At 29.3% G+C, this 21,387-nt stretch overlaps 1 protein-coding gene across 1 annotated transcript; it reads left to right on the plus strand.

Moving 5' to 3' along the window:
- Positions 1-1,645: 1,645 nt before the first annotated feature.
- On the plus strand, positions 1,646-20,490 carry LOC136216804 (factor of DNA methylation 4-like). Its single transcript, XM_066003361.1, has 8 exons — positions 1,646-2,124; positions 11,120-11,193; positions 15,347-16,030; positions 16,232-16,413; positions 16,728-16,796; positions 16,907-17,191; positions 17,857-18,075; positions 20,260-20,490. Exons 1-8 carry the CDS (start codon positions 1,646-1,648, stop codon positions 20,488-20,490), a joined length of 2,223 nt encoding a protein of 740 aa, XP_065859433.1.
- Positions 20,491-21,387: the final 897 nt, after the last annotated feature.

Genomic DNA, 21,387 nt, shown 5'->3' on the forward strand with positions numbered 1-21,387 from the left:
AACAATGTGTGAAGGGGCGATAGTTTCATTTTACTTTTTACTTTTTTTACCTTGCTAACGAGTAGGTCTAAAAGAAATTGGTAGCAAATTTACCAATCAATAAATATTTGATACCAAAGCACATTCTATAATTTTGGTAGCAATTTTGTCGCCCAATATTTGTAACATGGACATTTTCTTGAGAGAACAGCAGTTGCAAACTTTGCAACCAGATGAATTTTTAGTATCAACTTTGAGTCCCTAATATGGGTAACAAACCAATACTCATTTTGCAACCAAGAAATTTGAGTAAAGATTGAATTTGTTGCAAATTATAGTCCAATTTAGAACTGTTCTCCAAATTTAGTCTTTTATTTGCGTTTTTCTTGTAGTGATAAGCTTACTGCTAAAGCCTGAACTCTATTTGCCAAACATGGTCATTATTTGTGTGTCCGACTAGTGATTTGATATCATATCACATTCTAATTATTAAAAGGGATAAAGTGCAAAAATAACTCCAATAATGTTGTCAGATTGGACTTATTTTACCCCCCAACTAAAATTATATTCTATGAAGTCATTAAAATTATCTCTACTCTACTTGTTCCTCGTGTTATCACTGTGCACATGTGTCTTAGATCTGGTGCAAAACACGATATAATTGTTTTTTCATGTGTGTACACTTGTCTTTGATCTAGTATTGCTTGAATGATAACATCATGCACAAGTAGAGTGGAGATAACGAGGTTCATGGTTGCATAAAATACTCCCATAATAATTAATAAAAATTAACCCAAGTTTCAAATGTTATAGGAAAAAATAGTCAAACTTCCTAATATTAGGGGTATAATTATATCATTAATGATATTATGGGTAACATTGTATTATTACTGACGTTATGAGTATCATTTATGACAGTCAACATTGACATTATACCTTATTCCTCATTAAAATAATTAACACAGGACGTCAGAGATATGGTTATGGGAATGAGCTCTAGTAGTACGTCAAGACCGGACGGTTTCACAGGACATTTCTTTCAGAAATATTGGGACATTGTGGGCATAGATGGTTTCAACATGGTTATGGCTCTGATTAGTCCGGGTTTAAATTCTAGTCTGATGGCGCTGTTTCCAAAGGTGGAGGACGCTATGCAGATTGAGCAATACATGGTTATCTCAAAGATTTTAGCTGATAGATTAGCTCGAATAGCTGGAAATATTGTCTCAGTTAATCAGTTCGGGTTTATTCCAGGGTGGAGTATTCATCAATGCATTGCTTTAGCATCAGAAGGAGTTAATCTTTTGCAAAAGAAATGCTTTGGGGGTACTATGAGTATGAAAATAGACATAAAAAGGCATTTGATACGCTAAATGGGACTTTCTCTTAGCAGTTCTTCACGCTTTCGTTTTTTCACCTCAATTTTGAATATGGATTCTTAATATTCTTTCATCTGCTAGAATCTCTATTATGACGGGTAAGGGAGTTCAAGGTTATTTTTCGTGCTCTCGAGGAGTGCGGTAGGGAGAGCCGCTTTCACCAATTTTGTTCAGGGTAGCTGAAGATTTTCTAAGTAGATTGTTAACCTAGTTGGTGGATCATAGGAAGCTGCAACCTGCAAATTACTCAAGGACCTACATGATGCCCACACACCTATTGTACGCAGATGACATATTGTTGTTTTTCAAAGCCTCAATTTCTAATGTTCGGGTTTTGGCATCCACTTTTGCTTTGTACGATACTATTTCGGGACAAATGGTTAGCTGGCATAAATACGGATGGCTCCTGCCTTAGTGATGGTAGAATTGCTGCTGGAGGAGTTCTTCGGGATGCTAGTGGCGCTTGGCTGGCTGGGTTTACTCACAACTTGGGGATGGGCTCGTCCTTTTCTGCAGAGCTCTGGGGTATTCTGTCAGGAATTAAACTGGCCACTCGCATGGGTATTAAGAGGCTTTTGGTGGAATCTGATAATTTGGTGGCTATCAACAGGATCTCTGATTGCCAGGCCCTTTGCATGAGCAGCCGGAATCTTATCAAAGCTATTTTGAGGCTCCGTCCTGCCTTTGAAGTTCTTAGTTTCTCCCATATTTACAGGGAGCAAAACCGCGTGGCGGATCGCTTGGCTGCTGCTGGGCATGGGGGGATGTTAAGTGTTTCTACCCTTTCTGTTCCTCCTTCTTTTCTTTTGTCTACTCTTCTTGAGGATAGGGTTGGAGTCAGCCTTCCTAGACTGATCCCGGGTTAGGTTTTTTGTTTTGTTTTGTTTTCCTTTCCCTTCCTACCAAAAAAAAAAGTAAGAACATAATTTAATGGTTATATTAAATGTTTTTTTAAGGTAAATAGGTATTAGATTAGAATTTAATGGTTATATTAAATTCAAAGTTAAGGTAAATAGATGTTAAATTAGAGTTTAATGGTTATATTAAATGTTTTTTTTTTTAGAATCATAAATTCAAAAATTAGGAGGTTGTGTTATCATTAGATAGGTGGTGTGTATAAATTTAGGAAGGATTAGAATTTTTTTTCCAACCATACATGTATAAAACCACATAGTAGCAACTAATCGGTGCGGTTCGGTTATTTCAGTTTTTATTAGAAACCGAACCGAACCGAAAACCGATATTCACCAAAATAACACACCAAATCCGAACCGTGTAATAATAAAACCGACCTGAAAAACTGAATAGTGTCGGTTCGGTTCGGTTTTGCGGTTTCAAACCGCATAATGCACAGCCCTACGAACGCTTATATAAAAAAACTTTCCATGTTGCCCATAGATCATAATATATAATGAGCTGAGATGTACTAATTAATATAAGTAACTTGCACTGAACAAAATATGGTGTTTGATTAACAAATTGAGATCCTTAAAATGCAGTTGTCAACTCAACCATTCTGAATATGGAGGATTTAGTGTATTTCATTTGAAACTTTACGGTTAAATATTTAGTGTATTACTAACGTATGAAATTGTATAAATTTAATCCTAACATCTCAGAGGAAGTGCAGATTTAGCGTTAACGTATAAAATTGTATAAATTTAACCCTAACGTTTTAAGCGAATTACAGATTTAGCTATAACATATGAAATTGTGCAAATTTAACCCTAATGTTTCTAATCAAAATCAATTTTAACCACGTGCTACCGAAAATTTGAAAAGACTAGTTTGACTGTTATTTAGCTACATCGGACCTTCTAAATCAGTTTGTCGATAAATTGAAGCAGTTTCATTTTTTTTTGTAACTATATAACACAGTAAAATATTTTAGACTGCTTCAATTTATCGACAAACTAGTTTAGAAGGTTCGATGTAGATAAATAACAGTCAAACAGGTCTATTCAAATTTTCGGTTGCGCGTGGTTAAAATTGATTTTACTTGAAAACGTTACGGTTAAATTTGCACAATTTCATATGTTAGGACTAAATCTGCACTTCGCTTAAAACGTTATGGTTAAATTTATACAATTTCATACGTTAGGGCTGAATCTGCATTTCTCTTGAAACGTTATGATTAAATTTACACAATTCATACGTTAGTAATGCACCAAATATTTAACCGTAACGTTTCAAATAAAGTGCAGATTTAGTTCTAACGTATGAAATTATACAAATTTAACCCTAACGTTACAGTTATAATTTTATTTTTATAATATAATAAATTTTATTATATTAATTTTAAGAAAATTATTATATAAAAAAAGTTTAAAATTTATAATATAAATTTTGGGCAGTGTCGTGTTGACAGGAATCCTTTTGTGGGATTTCTGTCAACATACCCATTATGGCGCCATAATGGGTAAAACTATATTAAAAAAATTTATTTTTTCTTTACCATGGTTGGGAATAGCCCATTCTAGGGGAATATTTCCCAACCAGGCCTATGGGGATATTTTTTTTAATTGTCCCTACTAAGAGATTAATCCGAGGATTTAATGATTGCTTTCGTGTTCATTCTAAGACAGCACCCGCACCCGCACCCGCACCCGCACCCACACCTGTACCTGAGCTTGAGTCCGAACCTTGAACCCGAGCCCAACATGATACAATGTTTTGAATATGGAGACAATGTTAAAGTTGCAGCAAGCTCTGAAAATAGCAACATTTTTTAATTTGGAAATGATGATGTCACAACATTTATGCCACACAACTTGAATCACTACTTGCTGCCTGATGATATCAATTTTGATGGGGATTATGACTATCTCACGACCTTCAACCACTATTGTTGAATGATAATGATAAAAGACGGTAAGGTTGACTTTGATCTTAAACCAATGAAAGAATTTCTTTACTAGTTAAATTAGGAGTTAATCCTAAATAGAGGTATAATAAACTTTGCTTTCAAAGAGAATTTGTATTTAATTGATGAAAAGATAATATTCTTACAAATTTTAGGGTTTAAATACCTCCTTTAAAGTAAAGATAAAAGACAAGAAAGCTCTCACTATGGTTACAACTCATAACTAACTAAATAATGATAAAGTGAGGTAGAAAGGATAAATGGCAAAGTAGTAAATAAACCTTGATGGAAAAACACTAATTACAGAGTGGCAAAATAGTAAATGGAATGAAGCAAGATTATGACAGATTTGTCTCATTGGCAATGAAGCAATCCAACACGGCGAGTGGTATGTCTGACACGCTGTGTAGCTGAAAAACTCAAGCAACTCGTGCGGTCACAAGACCGTCTTCGATGGTATTTCCAAACAGGTCACACGACGTGTGAGGAAAGTCACACGCCGTGTGAATTTGCACAAAAGTGTCTGAAGCTTCAGCAATCCATCCACATGCCGTGTGGCCCTCTGACACGATGTGTGGCTGATGTTACACGATGTAAGACCCCATCACCCTTGGCTTGGATTCTTTGAGGAGATGCTCGCATCATTCTCCCCCTTTTGAAAAGATTTAGACCCCAATTCTAGCATAGGATAAGAAATAATGCGCTTCCCTACACGTGTTTTCCGCTCCACACGCCCAAGAACTCCATTGCCAACCTTAAGCTCAATGGAACCACTTCCGACCATCAACAACTTGTTGAGGTTCACTAACATTGCCCAAGTATTGTACTATAAGCTTATAAAGGGTGCACATTGTTTCGGGATCTCCCATAAGTCCACCATGGTTTGGAGCCCACTGATCCCGAACTTCCCGATGATCCCCCTCTTTTCTCCACATATCAATGTCTTTCTTGGTACACTTCCTGAACCCCAAGCTCCTCCTCATGAGGTGATAATTTATGATAGGAACATAGAGTGTATATCTTCCTAACAAGGCCGATAGGAGACTTGAGTCAACAATTATTCGCTAGTGTTAAGGTCAATGTCTGGTCTATGGGGCAACATTAATAGAGAACTAGTGAATCCACCCCCCGGGGTCAATGGACCATGGCATGTCTCATCCACTCCACCAAAACTAGCTTTACTTTGAAATGAACTACCTTTTACCATTAAGTCGAGGACTTGACAAGTCATTACACTCCCTTTCGGTACCGGTTCCCGAGTTGGATAAATATTTTTAATATATATTTTATGTTAATATTTATATATGCATTATTGAGTTTCTAATTTATTAATTAATAATCGATTAAATGAAACATAAGTTAAATTCTTATTAATAATATTTTTTTTTGTAACCTAATCAGTAAAATTAAAATTTATGAAATAATTACTAAATAAATTTAGTACATTCTATTTTAGTAAAAAATATTTTTTATAATTTATATGATTGCTTGATTTAAGATTTATCATACACCTTTAGATGAATCTTCTTCCAATTAATTTTTTTTACGTATATTAGGACTTGAACTCGAAATCTCTAGTTTAAGTGATTTGAGTTCTTTTACCACTCAATTCAACATTAATTGGTTTAGTAAAAAATAGTAACTAAAGTATTGGTTTTTTTTTAATATATTGATTTGTCGAACATCATAAAACACTAACTAATTTATGGTAGATAGGTAAAATTTTCATTGTGTTTATACTTTTTCTAAAACATTTTTTAATATATTATAGATAATATATATATATATATATATATATATATATATATATATATATATATATATATATATATATATATATATATATATATATAGGGTGAGATCCAGCGTGACAAGGGCTTAAGTTGTGACAATGAGCTTATTGTATGACATAACAAAACTACGTAGTTTTGATGATAATTAAAAAGGGCAAGGTGGCAAATTGGTAAATAAAATGAAAGAGAGGATAGAGAAAATTGTTTTATTTCTTTTCTTTAAAATACATTTTCCCGACATCTCTAACATCGTTTTTCGAAATTTTTTATACTATTAGACTCGTCTAAATTAGACGGTCATTTTAAGATCCATGAAGCTCAAGTAAAAAAATTTCCGGTGAACGGAATCCGGGTGGGCGTTTTCTGGTGAGAAAAAAAGTGCCCAGAAAATTCTCAAAAAATTCCAACAAATGTAAAACATTATTTTAAGAAACTTTAATTCTTGGGTTGAAATAAGATTTCTTACGGTTTAGTCCCAATAAAACTTTTTCCTTAATTTTATCCACTTTACATGCTTCAACAATTTGTTGGGACTATACTGTAAGAAATCCCGCTTCGACCCAAGAATTAAAGTTTCTTAGAATAATGTTTTACTTTTTCTGGAATTTTTTGAGAATTTTATGGGTACTTTGTTTCTCGCCAGAAAACGCCCACCCGGATTCCGTTCACCGGAATTTTTTTTTACTTGAGCTTCAAGGATCTTAAAATGACCGTCTAATTTAGACGAGTCTAATAGTATAAAAATTTTCGAAAAACAAGGTTAGAAATGTCGGAAAAATGTATTTTAAAGAAAAGAAATAAAATATTTTTCTGTTGGAACAATGCAAGTATTATGTTGGAACAAATGGTACACTGATTTGGAACAATGTAAGTAGGACAAAAAACGTGCCCAGAAAATTATCAAAAAATTCGAAAACATGTAAAACATCATTTTAAGAAACTTTAATTCTTGCCCTTAAAGCGAAATTCCTTACAGTTTTGACCCAATAAATTGTTGAAGCATGTAAAATGGATAAAATTAAGGAACAAGTTTTATTAGGACTAAACCGTAAGAAATCCCGCTTCGACCCATGAATTAAAGTTTCTTAGAATAATGTTTTACATTTTTTTGGATTTTTTTTATAATTTTCTGGGCACTTTTTTCTTGCCAGAAAACGCCTACTCGGATTCCGTTCATCGGAAATTTTTTTACTTGAGCTTTAGGGATCTTAAAATGACTGTCTAATTTAGACGAGTCTAATAGTATAAAATTTTTCGAAAAAAGAGGTTAGAAATGTCAGAAAAATGTATTTTAAAGAAAAGAAATAAAACAATTTTCTGTTGGAACAATATAAGTATTATGTTGGAACAAATGATACATTGATTTAGAACAACGTAAGTAGGACAAAAAACGTGTTCATAAAATTATCAAAAAATTCCAAAACATGTAAAATATTATTTTAAGAAACTTTAATTCTTGGCTCAAAGCGAGATTCCTTACAATTTTTACCCAACAAATTGTTGAAGCATGTAAAATAGATAAAATTAAGAAAAACAATTTATTGGGACTAAACCGTAAGAAATCTCGCTTGGACCCAAGAATTAAAGTTTCTTAGAATAATGTTTGACATGTTCTGAATGTTTTTGAGAATTTTCTGGACACTTTTTTGCTTGCCGAAAAACGTCCACCCGGATTCCGTTCACCGAAATTTTTTTTACTTGAGCTTCATGGATCTTAAAATGACCATTTAATTAAGACGAGTCCAACGGTATAAAATTTTTTGAAAAACGAGGTTGGAAAAGTCGGAAAAATGCATTTAAAAAAAATATAAAACAATTTTCTCTTTCCTTTTATTTACAAATTTGCCACCTCCTTTTAGTTAATTACAAAATTGGTCATTGTCACACAATAAGGCTTGTCACACCATAAGAGATGTGTCACACCTGATCTCTCATCTCTCTCTCTCTCTCTCTATATATATATATATATATATATTTTTTAATGACACAGTATAAAATAAGATATTGTCACGTCCGTGTCCTTAATTTAGTTATTACACTCTAATATTATTACATTTGATGGCTTGTAGTATACTTAGTATCAAATAGTATACTTAGGTGTCTATAAATGAAGGAAGTATTTGATAATTTGTATTATAGGTTAAATTCATGACATTAAGTATGAATGGAAATTGATATTTGAGACTTTATTATATATGAAATAAGGATATTAGACTTTAAAATGGTCTGATGAGTTTGTATTCTTAGGAGTATAAGAAATTGAGGAAACGATAAAATGATGAATTTTGAAGCTAATAGATATGTGATTAAGAAAGAGAAAATGTGGAGATATAATTAACTGTTTTGGAGGTTGATTATAAATCAGAGATTATGATGGAAGTCAAGATATAGGCATATACAGAGGCGGATATAGGAGGTCAAAGGGGGCATTTGGCACCCCCCCTCCCCCAATAATAATAATAAAAATTAGTCCAAAACTTTGGTTCCTCACAAAACGATGTCGTCTTGCCGTGTGAGTTTTTGATATAAAAAGAAGGGTTAAGGTGCAAAAATATCCCTAACGCCTTGGGTCATGAGAAATTTTACCCCCTAACGTCTAAAGGATTAAACTCTTATTTGGGGTAATTTTTATAAAAAATTACCCCATTGGACCTGGTTGGGAAATTTTTCCCTAGAAGGGGCTGTTTCCCAACCAGGCATACCTTTTTTATATTTTTTGAATTTTTTTTACCCATTATGGTGCCAATGGTGATGTAATGGGCTAGTGGACAGGAAAATGGATTCCTGTCCACAAGTGGGGCAGTGGCTTCACGCCACTGCCCCAACAAATATTAAAAAAAAATTATTATTATTTTATAAAAATAAAAATAAAATTTATAAATTAATTATAAAAAAAGAAATTAATTTATCTTTTTATAAAAATAAAATAAATATTATAATAGTGTTATTAATGTACTAGATATTTTATTGTGTTATTAATGCGCTAAATGTTTTTTTTTGTTAGTAATGTGATAAATATTTTACGTATACGTTTCAAGTGAGGTGCAAATTTAATCATACCGTATGAAATTGTGCAAATTTAACATTACCGCTTCCAAGGAAGATCAATTTTAATCATATGCTACCGAAAATTTGGAAAAAATTTGTTTGACTGTTATTTAGCCACGTCAGACATTCTAAAACAGTTTGTCAAAAATTTGAATCAGTTTCATACATTTTTTTCGTAACTATATTTTAGACAGTTTCAAAAAACTATATTGTAGACAGTTTCAAAAAAACTAAGCTTGTTACATATAAATTAATCACAATTGCTTTGAAAATATCTAAAATATTTTACTCTGTTATTAATATACTAAATATTTTTTTTTTGTTAGTAATGCACTAAATATTTAACCGTAACGTTTCAAGTGTAGTCCTAACGTATGAAATTGTACAAATTTAATCTTAACGTTTTCAAATTAAATTTAAATTTAATCAAAATTTTATAAAATAAAAATTTTATAAAATAAAAATTTTATAAAATAAAAATTCAATAATATAATTATAATATATAATTTTATTTTTAGAAAATGATAAATTAATTTCTTTCTTTTATAATTGTTTTAAAAATTTTATTTTTATTTTTATAAATAATAATAAATTTTTTTTTTAATATTTGTTCACTTGTGGACAGGAAACCATTTTCCTGTCCACTAGCCTATTACGGTGCCAATGGCGCCGTAATGGCACCGTAATAGGTAAAAAAATTCAAAAAGATATAAAAAAAAGTAACCCGGGTTGGAAAACAGCCTCTTCTAGAAAAAAAATTTCTAACCAGGTCCAATGGGGTAATTTTTAAAAAAAATTACCCCAAATAAAAGTTTAATCCACGTCTAAAATGGTGCAATTTTATCCCCAATGTTGGAAGCCAACATCAATTTTACCCCTAACGTTGATAAATTGGATCAATTTGAGAAATAATTCATCAAACTGTCCTCTCGGTCATGAGTCTTGTCATCTACACTTCACACATGCGTTATTTTATCAGTAACAATTCACAAACATATGTTGGGATGTGAAAAAAATAAGAAAAAAATATTGAAAATATACTGTCTTTTGTACGAATTAGACAAAAAAAATTAAAAAAATTCACCGAATTTATAAATATTAATCTCCAATTTTATTATTAAATTATAAAAAACATTATATCCTTTTTTTAGAACAAATTGATATGCAATTGGTGCAAAATAAGGAAAAAATGACTGTATTTTATAATAGTGTCTGAAATTGATCCAATTTATCAACGTTAGGGGTAAAATTGCTCTTGGCTACAAACATTAGGGGTAAAATTGCACCATTTTAGATGTTAGGGGTATTTTTGCACCTTAACCCTAAAAAGAAGCAGTATAGGTAGAGGCAGCATATTGTTTTCAAGCTATGACAGATCGTAGATGTCAATCGCCACCTCGTAATTGTCGATCTACTTAGCATTAGAAGTTTTTTTTTATTTTAAGAAATTTTGTATCGAATAGAAATTATGTAATAAAGTATATTTTTTTCAATTAATGCTATTTTGTCAAAAAAAAATTTACATAGAGTTTTGCCCCCCCTCCTCAAATCCTGGATTCGCCACTGGGCTTATAAAGAAGGGAGTGAAAATGTTTTTTCCCATTAGTTAAAAATTTTATTTTTCTTAATGAAGTATTAAGTTCATAAATTAATTTTAGTTAATTATAACCACACTTAGTACCAAAAAAACGTTTAATTAAAGAGGAATAATGAAAATTAATAGAAATTTTGATAAACGCTATTCTTTCTAAGAGAAGAGTTGATGACAAATTAAATGCAGGATTGATGCAGAGTTAAATGAAAAATTAATGGAGTATTGATGATAATTAAACTATATTAATTGTAAGGAGTTAACAACTTGCAAAAAGGAATATAAATACACCTTATACTACATGTTTTTGTAAACCAATATTCTGAAGGGCTAGAAATTCTCCTTCAGTCTCACTCGAACAATTACCTCTCTAGTTCATTCTCTTTTTAGATTGTGTGGATACCGTTAGAGACAATCTACACTTGATTGTTACATTGGTTGACTACTAACCGTTTCTTTTGTTTAGTTGTGCTCGTGATAAAACGGTTGATTTCTACGTGGATATTTCGTTTGCAACCGTAGATTGTTCTTCAAAAAAAGGTACACACGTTCAATCCATTTTATATGAAATAACGATTAATGGATCTTGGTAAAGGGAAATATATAAATTAGATAAAACAAATTATACTTCCAAATGACAAAATCATTTTGACAAACAAAATAAAATAAAAAAGAAGACATCGATAGGGTAGCGAGAGGTGTGGAACCTGAGTAACGGTAGAAATGAAATTTTTATCTCTAAAAATGGAACTATAACAACTATTGTTTTACAAAAACAAAGCAACATCACAATTGAGTACAAAATAACTACTATATAAGAAAAAAAATCGAATAATTACTTTCAGAAACATAAGGATTTCTTATAATTTTTGACACATTTTTGTTTTTCTATTTTTATCAGATTTCTTCAGTTGGAGATATCAAAGTTTGAATTCTCTAAATTTTTGAACAAAATTCTATTAAGTAGTTTATCAATGAAAACCGCTTCTAAATAGATCTGAATCTCTTAATCAAGTAAGAACAAATTATAAGGTTTTATCATGTCTTTATTTGTCATTTTATACAAATAACTATTATCAATCAGCTAGCTGAGTTTTACCAAACAAGTTATACAATCAGCTAGTCAAATCAACTAACTAAAAAGATAATTAACTAACAGCTATTTGCCAAACAGGAACCGTAAGCCAAGAAGAGAAAGAATTTAAAATGTGGAAAATATATAGAACTCTAATCTTTAGATTTGTGGGAGATAATCAAAGCCATAAAGAAAGTGAAGGGATAGAGAGAATCAATACAGAGATCATAGTTTTTGATTTTCTCATAAAACCGTTTCAGTTTAAATGGTAAATTTATAATTACCATATAAATGTAGAAATAATGAAAATTAATTAAAACTAAAGAGTAAAAATAATTACTTATTTTTTATATAATTGATTTTTTCTTAATATGACATCTCAACAAAAAGTCATTTGAATCTTGAAATACAAATATTGTATTCTAAATATAATGGATAAAATACTAAAATACGCCTATGATTTTTAGGAAAATATTATTATTTTTATATAATTAATTTTTTCTTAATACAATATCTCAGTAAAAAGTCTCTAAGATGAGTGAATCTTGAAATGCAAATCTTTTATTCTAAATATAATGGATAAAATACTAAAATAGGTTTATGGTCTTTAGGAAAATATATTTATTTTTTATATAATTCATTTTTTCTTAATATGACATCACAGCAAAAAAAAAAGTGCTAAGACCAGTTAAATTATTATTAATAATATTATTATTTTTTGTAACCTAATCAGTAAAATTAAAATTTATGAAATAATTACTAAATAAATTTAGTACATTCTATTTTAGTAAAAAATATTTTTTATAATTTATATGATTGCTTGATTTAAGATTTATCATACACCTTTAGATGGATCTTCTTCCAATTAATTTTTTTACGTATATTAGGACTTGAACTCGAAATCTCTAGTTTAAGTGATTTCAGTTCTTTTACCACTCAATTCAACATTAATTGGTTTAGTAAAAAATAGTAACTAAAGTATTGGGTTTTTTTTAATATATTGATTTGTCGAACATCATAAAACACTAACTAATTTATGGTAGATAGGTAAAATTTTCATTGTGTTTATACTTTTTCTAAAACATTTTTTAATATATTATAGATAATATATATATATATATATATATATATATAGGAGAGTTCTCTTGTGAGAACCCTTTCCTAGGTGAGAACCACCCAAAACTACGTAGTTTTGGGTAGAAAAATAAAATAAAAAATGCTGCTGCTTGGGGGAGTCAAACCTGGGATTCTATGTTTACACTCCACACAAGTTACCAATAAGCCAATTGCTTTTCTTGTAATTTATGTCGCGCACTGATTAATATACCATTGCCCTTTTAGCTTCTATTGTTTAATTTTGATGCATGCACTTATTAATATCGATTAAATATGCATAATAATAAATTATTAATAAAAAAAGAAATGTGCATAATAATGAATTATTAATAGAAAAAAAATTTAAGAACATGCTCTAATTTCTTATTTATTTAATTTATCTAGCTTCTATTGTTTAATATTTAACGCATGCACTTATTAATATCGATTAAATGTGCATTATAATGAATTATTAATAGAAAAAAAGAAACGTGCATAATAATAAATTATTAATAGAAAAAAATTCAAGAACATGCTCTAATTTCTTATTTATTTAATTCCTCCATATTTTTTGTAATTTATGTTTTAAAATGTTAAGGACGATGTTCTAAATATTGTTACATGTGTTTTTAGCTTTATAATTTGTGTTCTAAAAATTAAGTATAATGTTTTAAAAAACAGTAAATATATGGACCATTTTTGCATTTGTTCTATAATATAATTTATAACTCATATTCTAAATAACATAACGTATGTTCTAAAAAACATAACGTATGTTCTAAAGTTTATAGTTTGTGCTCCAAAAATTAAGTATAATGTTCTAAAAAAATCAGTAGATATCTGGATTGTTTTTTCATTTGTTCCAAAAATATAATTTATAACTCATGTTCGAAAAAACATAACACATGTTCTAAAATACATAATGTATGTTCTAAAAAACATAACGTATGTTCTAAAGTTTGTAGTTTGTGTTCCAAAAATTAAGTATAATGTTCTAAAAAAATCAGTAGATATTTGGATCGTTTTTTCATTTGTTCCAAAAATATAATTTATAACTCATGTTCGAAAAAACATAACACATGTTCTAAAAAACATAACGTATGTTCTAAAAAATATGTCGTATGTTCTAAACTTCATAGTTCGTGATTTAAAATTTAAAATATATGTTGTTTCAAAAAAAAGAGTTAAATTATATGTTATAACGTATATTTAAAAAAATATATTTTCTTATATAACATAAATTACAAAATATAAAGGAATTAAATAAATAAGAAATTGGAGCATGTTCTTGAATTTTTTTCTATTAATAATTCATTATTATGCACATTTCTTTTTTTTATAATGTTCTAAAAAAATCAGTAGATATCTGGATCGTTTTTTCATTTGTTCTATAATATAATTTATAATTCATGTTCGAAAAAACATAACACGTGTTCTAAAAAACATAACGTATGTTCTAAAAAATATGTCGTACGTTCTAAACTTCATAGTTCGTGTTTTAAAAGTTAAAATATATGTTATAACGTATGTTTTAAAAAATATATTTTCTTATATAACATAAATTACAAAAATATAAAGGAATTAAATAAATAAGAAATTAGAGCATATTCTTGGATTTTTTTTCTATTAATAATTCATTATTATGTACATTTCTTTTTTTTTTCTATTAATAATTCATTATTATGCATATTTAATCGATATTAATAAGTGCATGCGTCAAATACTAAACAATGGAAGCTAAAAGGACCGTGGTATATTAAGCAGCGCGCGATATTATAAACAAAAAAAGCAATTGGCTCAGTGGTAAGTAATATGGAGTGTGGATGTCGAGACTCAGGTTCGAGAATCCCCTAGGTAGCAGTGTTTTTTATTTTATTTTTCTACTCAAAACTACGTAGTTTTGGGTGGTTCTCACCTAGGGAAGGGTTCTCACTTGATCCCTCCCCTATATATATATATATTTGTTTATTTTAATGGTATATAAATTACGAATATCGTATAAAATAAAATATTATATAAAAAATAATAAATTTATTATTTTTCAAATTAAAATATTATATTGTTATATATTTAATTATATAATTTTAGTTGAAAATACATAATATTACATTTTATATTTGAGTCAATATATAAAAATAATATAATATTTCAAATTACCAATCATAAAATTAATAAATAATATTATACATAGGTGTTTTCCACTTACATAACAAATTGTTTTTAATGTTTCAACTCATAGAAAATGCCTTGAAAATAAAACTCTGCATATAACAGCTTATGACACTTAATTTATGGTTTAGTTTCTCGTCATTGATGTGATCTATGGTTTTCTTATCAAGGACCTACCTTGCACTGATTCTTCTTTATGCTTCTTTTTTATGAACTATTATCAATTGATTATCAAAATTACTTATATGTTCAGATGCAGATGAAGCTTCATGTTTGTGCTCATTGTCCCGTCCCTTTCCTTTCTCCTTCCAAGCACCTTAACGTTGTCTTTCGATTTTGATGTTTGTATTTCAGGTAAAAAAATGTCTCGTTCTTCAGGAAAAGGAAAGGAAAAGCAGAGTGATGATAATAGTCAAAGCCAGCCCTTGCATCCCGACATTCCGAATTCTTCAACTGGGAGTGAATCAAAAAGATCGTTTGTTTGGCCTTGGATGGGAATAGTTGCCAATGTTCAAAGACAATTTCAAGGTGGACGTTGGGTTGGGGAGAGTGGTTCAAAGCTTAAGAATGAATTGACAGCAAAGGGATTTGATCCAGTTAAGGTTCATCCCTTATGGAGCCACGCAGGTCATTCAGGATTCGCTATAGTTGAGTTTAAGACAGAATGGGATGGCTTCAGCAGTGCAATAATGTTTGATAAGGAATTTAAAGTCAATCATTGTGGAAAGGAGGACTACTTTAACCCCCTATCAAACAATCGAGGGGAGAGATTATATGGATGGGTTGCAAGTGATGATGACTACAATTCACAAACTATTCTTGGTGGTTATCTGAGAAAAAATGGTAATTTAAAAACTGCCGATGGTAAAGAAGCTGAGGACAGACAAAAGGATTCAAATCTTATGATCAATTTAAGCAATAGCTTGCAAATGAAGACTGAGAGTCTTGCAAAAATGAAAGTAAAAGATGAGGAAGCCGATGCATCTTTGAACAATCTAATAGAAGAAATTGATTCAATGTTCAGAAAGCATGATGAAGGCAAGATCCTTTTTTTTTTTTTTAAATTTAATAGGCTATAAAAGTTCCTGTCTTTCCCTCTCAATTTCTTCTTGTTCTTTTCTCCCCAAATCTTGTAAGGGACAAGTGTTATATTTAAATGGAATTAATTTGAATCATACATGATTTAAGTAATACAAACTGCAGCTAATTATGATTGTTATTTGCTTATGTTGAATGTAGAAATTGGACGGATGCAACTGGATGCACATTTTCAGCGTGCAACGATTTATTTAAACCACGAGGAGAGAATACAAAAACTGGAAGCTGAAAGAAAAGATTTGGAGAGGCGTGAAAGACAAGTGGAAGATAAAGAAATTCAAAACAACAATGTGATGAGAAATCTTCATTATCAAAAGGAAGAGGTAAAATATTCTTTGACATGACTTTTTTCGTATGATGCATCTGTTTTGGTTCCTTCATATGTTTTGCGAACTGTTGATTCTCGTCGAATATTTGACAAATAGTCAAATGTGTTAAATAAGTTAATTTTTTTAATATCTTGAATATATAGTTTGCTAAAATAAGTTAATTTCAGTTTTATCATTGGAGTTTGCTAAAATATATAGTTTGTGGGCTGTAACACAAGAATAGGGCTTTGCAGTGGTTGTTGTAATGGAAATAATCTGTTCTAATTTCAATAGTAAAATGTGCTAAGATCACCTCTTCATTCTTTTAGAATAAGAAGGCAATTGCGGCGCAGAAAGAGGCAAGTGAGGAACTGTGGATGTTGGCAGAACGACAAGAGGTGATTTTTTTTTCATTCATTTCTTTGAACAAGAGGATGAAAAGAAATGCAAAATATTCACGGTTAAAACAACGTTTCTAATTCTTTTCCTATCCAACTGATATTGGTAGAGAGAAAAAGAGCAACTCCGCCAGAAAATTCTTGAACTGCAGAAGAATCTTGATGCTAGACAAAAATTGGAGCTGGAGATTGAAGGACTGAAAGGGGAATTAGAAGTAACGAAGCACATGCAAGAACAAGAAGAAGAGATGAAGAAAAGGATGGATCAAATAGAGAATGTTTTGAAGGAAAAAGAAGAACAATTGGATGAGCTAGTCTCTCTTAATCAAACTCTTATGGTGAAGCACCGGATGGATAATGACCAGTTGCAAGATGCGCATAAAGAATTAATAAGTGTAAGTGCTAGAACTATCTTTTATCATATGTCTAAGGATGTTTTATTAACATTTACTTATGCGCGGTCTTCAAAACCAAGACCGTCTAGATCACCTAGACACTTAAAGTCAACAATTTCGGTTTCGACTTTCTTCAATTAGTTATTTTAGACGTTTATATGGTCCCTAAACGATTTTTAGCCGCTTGACTCTGCCTAGGCCGACTTAACGCTGCCTAGGCAACCATAAACAAAAAAAATCTTTTATTATGAATTTTTTTTATTATAATTCTTATTATTATTGAAATGTTAATGTTTTCTAATTTTAAAAGATATATATATATATATATATATTTCTATATTAAATAATTTTATATTATTATTTTTAAATAGTATAATATATATTTTAATTAAATTTATATAACAATTTGTTGATTAACAAATAAACAATACAAAAATACAAATTTGATTAATCTCCGATTAATCTTCGAGGGTCTTGTCCGCCCGACTAGTCTCTAACGTTTTTTACAACCTTCCTTATTCGATTTGTATAAATTAAATCACATGTTAAATTTAAAGAGTAAATGAATCACGCTTATGTTTAAAAATGAACTAAAAGTGGATACCATCTTCTATTATATGTACTCTCTCTGCTATTTTGCTAAGTATAATTTTTTTCCTCCATAGTATTTGAGTGAAAATAGCTGTGGAAATACTCGTGATGCTATTGTTGTGAAGAAAATGGGCGAGCTTGATAATAGACCATTCCTTGCTGCAGCAAAGAGAAAATTTTCTCCTGAACATGCTGAAATAAAAGCAGCAGAGTTGTGTTCATTGTGGGATGAGTATCTGCGAGACCCTAACTGGTACCCATTTAAGATCATTGAAAAGGATGGACGCTCTGAGGTAATTAAATTCTCATATTCTTTACATGTAGACTTATTATTATCTTGGTTGACTTTGTAGAATTTCACATTCATAAGGTTTTTGAACTTAAAGGAAGGTTATACTTATACTTTAGATGATTTTGTTGCTACCGTAGCTAAAGTTTGTAACTAAGGTCCACAAGTTCAAATAGGTTTAAAAGATCATTCGTATTTAGTTAACATTATTTTTTATTATATTTATTTGTTACGAGATATAAAGTTGTGCTCTATCTCCTTTATTAAGCGTTTAGCGAATTCGGCTGCTTATACTCTAACAAAAGCAGTCAATTATTTGTATCTGTTCGGAATGAGTGGGCATGTCTACCATAATTTTTTAACAATATTCATTTGATTTAAGTTAATAAAACCTGACATTATTTAAAAAAAATTCAAACAAAACAATCATTATGTTTTTTTTTTTTGCATTTATATATATAATGATTGGATAATGTGATATAAATGAGAGATGCAGCAGTTCTATTACACAAATTACATATATATATATATATATTTATATATAATAATTAAATCTTAAAAATTATACTGAAATTAAAAATATCACCCTACTTGACTAAAGATTTTGACCTCATCCCACTTAATTATTCCATATTTTGAATTTTGATGCACTAAATTTATTGTTTTATTGATATTATTCTATTAGGTTCCATTTGTATTTGAATGAAATAATACTTTTATTGTCGGTTTCTCTCTCGTATTATTTTTGTTTGTTTTTATCATTGGACTAATTTTACACTCCATCATCTAATGGTGAAAACAAACAAAGTAATATTTACTTTATTAAAAACAAAGTAAACATAGTCTCTATTTTAATTTTATTTAAGCAATATAAAGATCAATTTGGTTTTTAAGTTGGCTATTAAGATTAATTTAATCTAAAATCAAACTCGAACATCAATTTAGTCTTTTATTTTTCATTTGAAATTAAATTAGTCTAAAATCAAATTCGGACATCGATTTAGTCTTTTAATTTGATATTTGAAATTAAATTAGTCTAAAATCAAATTCGAACATCAATTTAGTCCTTTAACTTGACATTTGAAATTAAATTAATCTAAAAGTAACACGTGTCAGTGTCAACATGAGTAAGTGACATATATTAATATATTAGCATGTGTTACTTTTGACTGTAACTCTAATGTTAAGTTAAAAGATCACATTGATACTTAAAATTTTAGATTAAATTGATTCTACTAGTAGGTGGTGTTCAAAAACCAAATTGGACCGAAATAACCGATCAAACCGATGAAATTTGGTTTTTCGGTTCGGTTATTCAGTATATTTAATTTGGTTTCGGTTATAATATATATAATATTTCGTTAATTTCGACCGGTTCGGTTTTTATAACAAAATTATCGAATTAACCAAACTAATCAAAATAAACTCTAAATAGATTTACAATTATAACATGATGACTAATAGTTTTCTAAGTTTTTAATTTTTCAATTAGCCAATTTTATTGTGTAAAAAAACTTTTCAATTTTTAAGTTTTCACATAAATATAAGTAACATGATTTATAACATATTATTCTAATATTCTCTGCAAGTGTAATGTTAATTTCTAAATAGTAATTCTAAAAAAAATACTTATTTTGTCAAAAAAAGTAACAATACCCTCTACCTATATTTTTATAATTATGTTTTCAATGTTCTATTCAAATCTAACGTATTCTAGTCACTATGAATTTTGAAATCAAAATAACATGATTTATATAATTATTTTAGGCTTCTTATTGAAATTAAATTAATTAATTTTTTTATCTATAATTTATTTTAGTTTAGTAAAAGAATATGGTGAAACCGATGAACTGAACCGAACCAAATTATTCAATCATTTTGTTATTTTTATTCAGTTAGGTTTGGCTTCTATTTTATTGATTATTCAGTTTTCGGTTATTTTGGTTCGGTTCGATTTTTAAACCGAACCGACTATTGAACACCTCTATCTACTAGTCAACTTCAAACACCAAATTGATCAGGTACCACACACTTACTTCTAATTCTCCTTGATGTTTGTGACCTTCACTTGAAGAATGTCTTGTATTCTTCTTCCTCATGACTTGCACTTATTCTCTTTTGATTAATACTGATTCTCTTCAAACTTTTGGAATTAATTTTATCTATGGAATTAATTTTATCTATGCAGGAGATACTTGATGATGATGATGAAAAATTAAAAGAACTGAAGAATGAATTTGGCGATGAAGTGTATGATGCCGTGCTGAAAACTTTGAAAGAAATTAATGAGTACAACCCTAGTGGAAGATATATCATAAAAGAAATTTGGAATTCAAAAGAGAACAAAAAGGCAACGCTAAAGGAGGGAGTAGCATGTTTGCTCGAGGAGTGGAAATCGAAGAAAAGTAGAAAAAATTAAGGTATTAAGTACAAACATATTTAGCTTCATGAAAACTTAATGGAGCAATCGTATATTAGATTTTATTGGGTTCTATTCATTTATTATTCATTTCAAGATAGAAAAGAAGAATGATTTCCAATTTTAACATTTAATCCCTTGTTACTATAAATTGAAATCAAAGATTTCTAATTTATCATTCTAGTGATCTTTAATTTTGGCGATTATGTTAACAAATACAAAGTTATTAAAAATCATTTTTTAAATAAAATTAGTAAATTTTATATTTGATTTCAATAATTTTTTGGTTAATTTATATACTTATAAATTCAATTGAATATCGACGTGACATATAAAACTAACAACTAAAGACATATTTGGCATTGTTTTTCTAGAATCTAAAATTGTTTTCTCAGCTTTACAATTGCAACTTAAAAGTAGCGTTTGGTAAATACATAATTTCTTTCCTTAAAAGTTGGGAAAGTTGCTTTCACGAAAAACAATAATTTCTAGCTTTTGGAGAAAGTATATTAAATTTTTTTGGACAAAAATAACCCTTACTTTCAATATAACCTAATATGTATATTTTTTATTTTTTGACTTTTAGAAGTTGTATTGTGTATTATATCTACTTTTTTTTAGTATCGTTTTCCCAATAACACTTTTCACTCAGCAATGCCTAACGAGCCCCTAAGTACTATTTTAGACATATATGACTTTTATTGAAAAAATGAGCCAATCACTTGTGTTCTATATAGCATATTCTAATGGGATTTTATTAGGAATAAAGGACTCATTGGAATATAAAGATAAAGAGCATCTTTAGACCTTTGATCTTTTATGTTTTGGTTCATTAATCCTTTAATTTTTTATTTGGACACATTAAATTTATAATTATTTATTTTTTGCCTCATTAAG

The sequence above is a fragment of the Euphorbia lathyris genome, chromosome 2 (assembly GCF_963576675.1).
Source record: "Euphorbia lathyris chromosome 2, ddEupLath1.1, whole genome shotgun sequence".
Classification (NCBI taxonomy): domain Eukaryota; kingdom Viridiplantae; phylum Streptophyta; class Magnoliopsida; order Malpighiales; family Euphorbiaceae; genus Euphorbia; species Euphorbia lathyris.

Excerpts from the sequence above, each read along its gene's own strand:
- LOC136216804 (XM_066003361.1), top strand. The coding sequence starts at position 1,646 with ATGACATATTGTTGTTTTTCAAAGCCTCAATTTCTAATGTTCGGGTTT. Across the intron at positions 16,031-16,231 it reads GTTCAGAAAGCATGATGAAG|AAATTGGACGGATGCAACTG; the intron begins GCAAGATCCTTT and ends TGTTGAATGTAG. Across the intron at positions 16,797-16,906 it reads TGTTGGCAGAACGACAAGAG|AGAGAAAAAGAGCAACTCCG; the intron begins GTGATTTTTTTT and ends TGATATTGGTAG.